This window comes from Theobroma cacao, chromosome 4, assembly GCF_000208745.1.
Source record: "Theobroma cacao cultivar B97-61/B2 chromosome 4, Criollo_cocoa_genome_V2, whole genome shotgun sequence".
Lineage (NCBI taxonomy): Eukaryota > Viridiplantae > Streptophyta > Magnoliopsida > Malvales > Malvaceae > Theobroma > Theobroma cacao.
Genome location: NC_030853.1, coordinates 11,127,422 through 11,129,121, shown reverse-complemented (window position 1 = coordinate 11,129,121; position 1,700 = coordinate 11,127,422). Strand labels below are relative to the sequence as shown.

General features: G+C 42.8%; 1 protein-coding gene across 1 annotated transcript; it reads right to left on the bottom strand.

Annotated features, from left to right (window-relative positions):
* LOC108661569 lies at positions 1 to 642 on the bottom strand. Its single transcript, XM_018119002.1, has 2 exons — positions 400 to 642; positions 1 to 246 (listed from the first exon to the last, which is right to left on the bottom strand). The coding sequence occupies exons 1-2, from the start codon at positions 640 to 642 to the stop codon at positions 1 to 3; spliced, it is 489 nt and encodes a 162-aa protein (XP_017974491.1).

The following is a 1,700-nucleotide window of genomic DNA, read 5'->3' as shown; positions in this document are numbered from 1 at the left end:
CTATAAGATAACGTACCTGTAAGTATCAAAGAGATGGGGATACTTTGTTCGCATCTCTTCCTCGGTTTCCCACGTTACCACCTCGCTGGTGTGGTTTCGCCACAACACTTTCACTGATGCTACTTCCTTTGAACTAAGCTTTTTGACTTGCCAATTGAGGATAGCTACCGATTGCTTCTTATAGGTCAAATCATCTTTTAGCTGGATGGTCTCATACCGTATTACATGAGAGGGATTCGGGTTGTACTTCATAAGCATGGACACATGAAACACCGGGTGAATATTCGAGAGGTTTGGTGGTAGCGCCAAACGATAAGCCACTGCTCCAACCCTTTCTAAGATCTTGAAGGGTCCTATATACCGAGGGCTTAATTTTCCTTTCTTGCCAAACCTCATTACCCCTTTAGTTGGTGAGACCTTCAGGAATACTTGATCTTCCACTTGAAACTCTAAGTCTCTCCGTCTATTATCAGCATATGACTTTTGTCTCCTTTGTGTTGACAACATCCTCTGCCGAATCATATGTATCTTCTCAGTGGCATCCTGCACCAACTCAAGCCCCAAAAGTTTTCTTTCTCCCACCTCTAGCCATCCAATAGGTGACTTACATATCCATCCGTATATTGCCTCAAATGGTGCCATTTGGATGCTAGTTTGGAAACTATTATTGTAGACAAACTCCACTAAGGGTAGATATTGATCCCACCTGACCCCAAGGTCTATCACATAAGCCCTCAACATATCTTCCAATGTTTGTATCATCCGTTCAAACTGTCCATCAGTCTGAGGGTGGAAAGCTATGCTGAAGTCCAACTTAGTGCCTAACGTTTCCTGCAACTTTCCCCAAAACCTACCGTTGAACTGAGCTCCTCTGTCCGATACTATAGAAATGGGAATACCATGCAGTCGTACTATCTCATCCACATAAACTCGAGCATACTAGGCAGCCTCGTAAGTAGTCTTAACTGAAAGAAAATGGGTTGACTTCATTAACCAATCTACTATGATCCAAATCAAGTTGTAACCCCCACTAGTTTGAGGCAAACCCGTTACAAAGTCCATAGCAATATGCTCTCACTTCCACTCAAGCACTGGTAATGGCTGTAATAGCCCTGCAGGCCTTTGATGCTCGGCCTTAACTTGCTGACAAACTAGGCATTTGGAGACGAACTCCGCTACATCTCTTTTAAGTCCTTCCCACTAATATACCTATTTCAAATCTTGATACATCTTTGTAGCCCTTGTATGTACCACATAAGCTACCATGTGAGCCTTCTCCAATATTTCTCTCCTCAGTCCATCCCTGTCCAGTGCATAAAGAATAGTTCCATACCTTAACACTCCATCTGTGCCTTTGGTAAACGTCTTCTCTTTCCTTCTTTGAGGGTCCTCTAAGGCCTTGGCTACAAACTCATCTTTACTTTGTTCTTCCTTAATCCGATCTAGTAAGATAGGCCTCACTTTAAAATGTGCTAGCAATGCATTTGTCTTCGAAACTTCGAAATGCACACTCATGTCTCCCAAACTATGAATCTCCCTAATCAAGGATCTTCTATCTATAGAAATATGTGCCAAACTTCCCATCGATTTTCGACTCAAGGCATCGGCCACTACATTTGCCTTACCGGGATGGTAGAGAATAGTACAATCATATTCCTTTAGCAACTCCATCCACCTATGTTGACGCAAGTTAAGATCCT

What these genes read in the sequence shown, in the direction of transcription:
- LOC108661569 (XM_018119002.1), bottom strand. Translation starts at nt 642, where the DNA reads ATGGCACCATTTGAGGCAATATACGGATGGATATGTAAGTCACCTATT. An exon ending in AGGTCTCACCAACTAAAGGG is followed by an intron (nt 247 to 399) that starts GTAATGAGGTTT and finishes ATGCTTATGAAG; the next exon opens with TACAACCCGAATCCCTCTCA.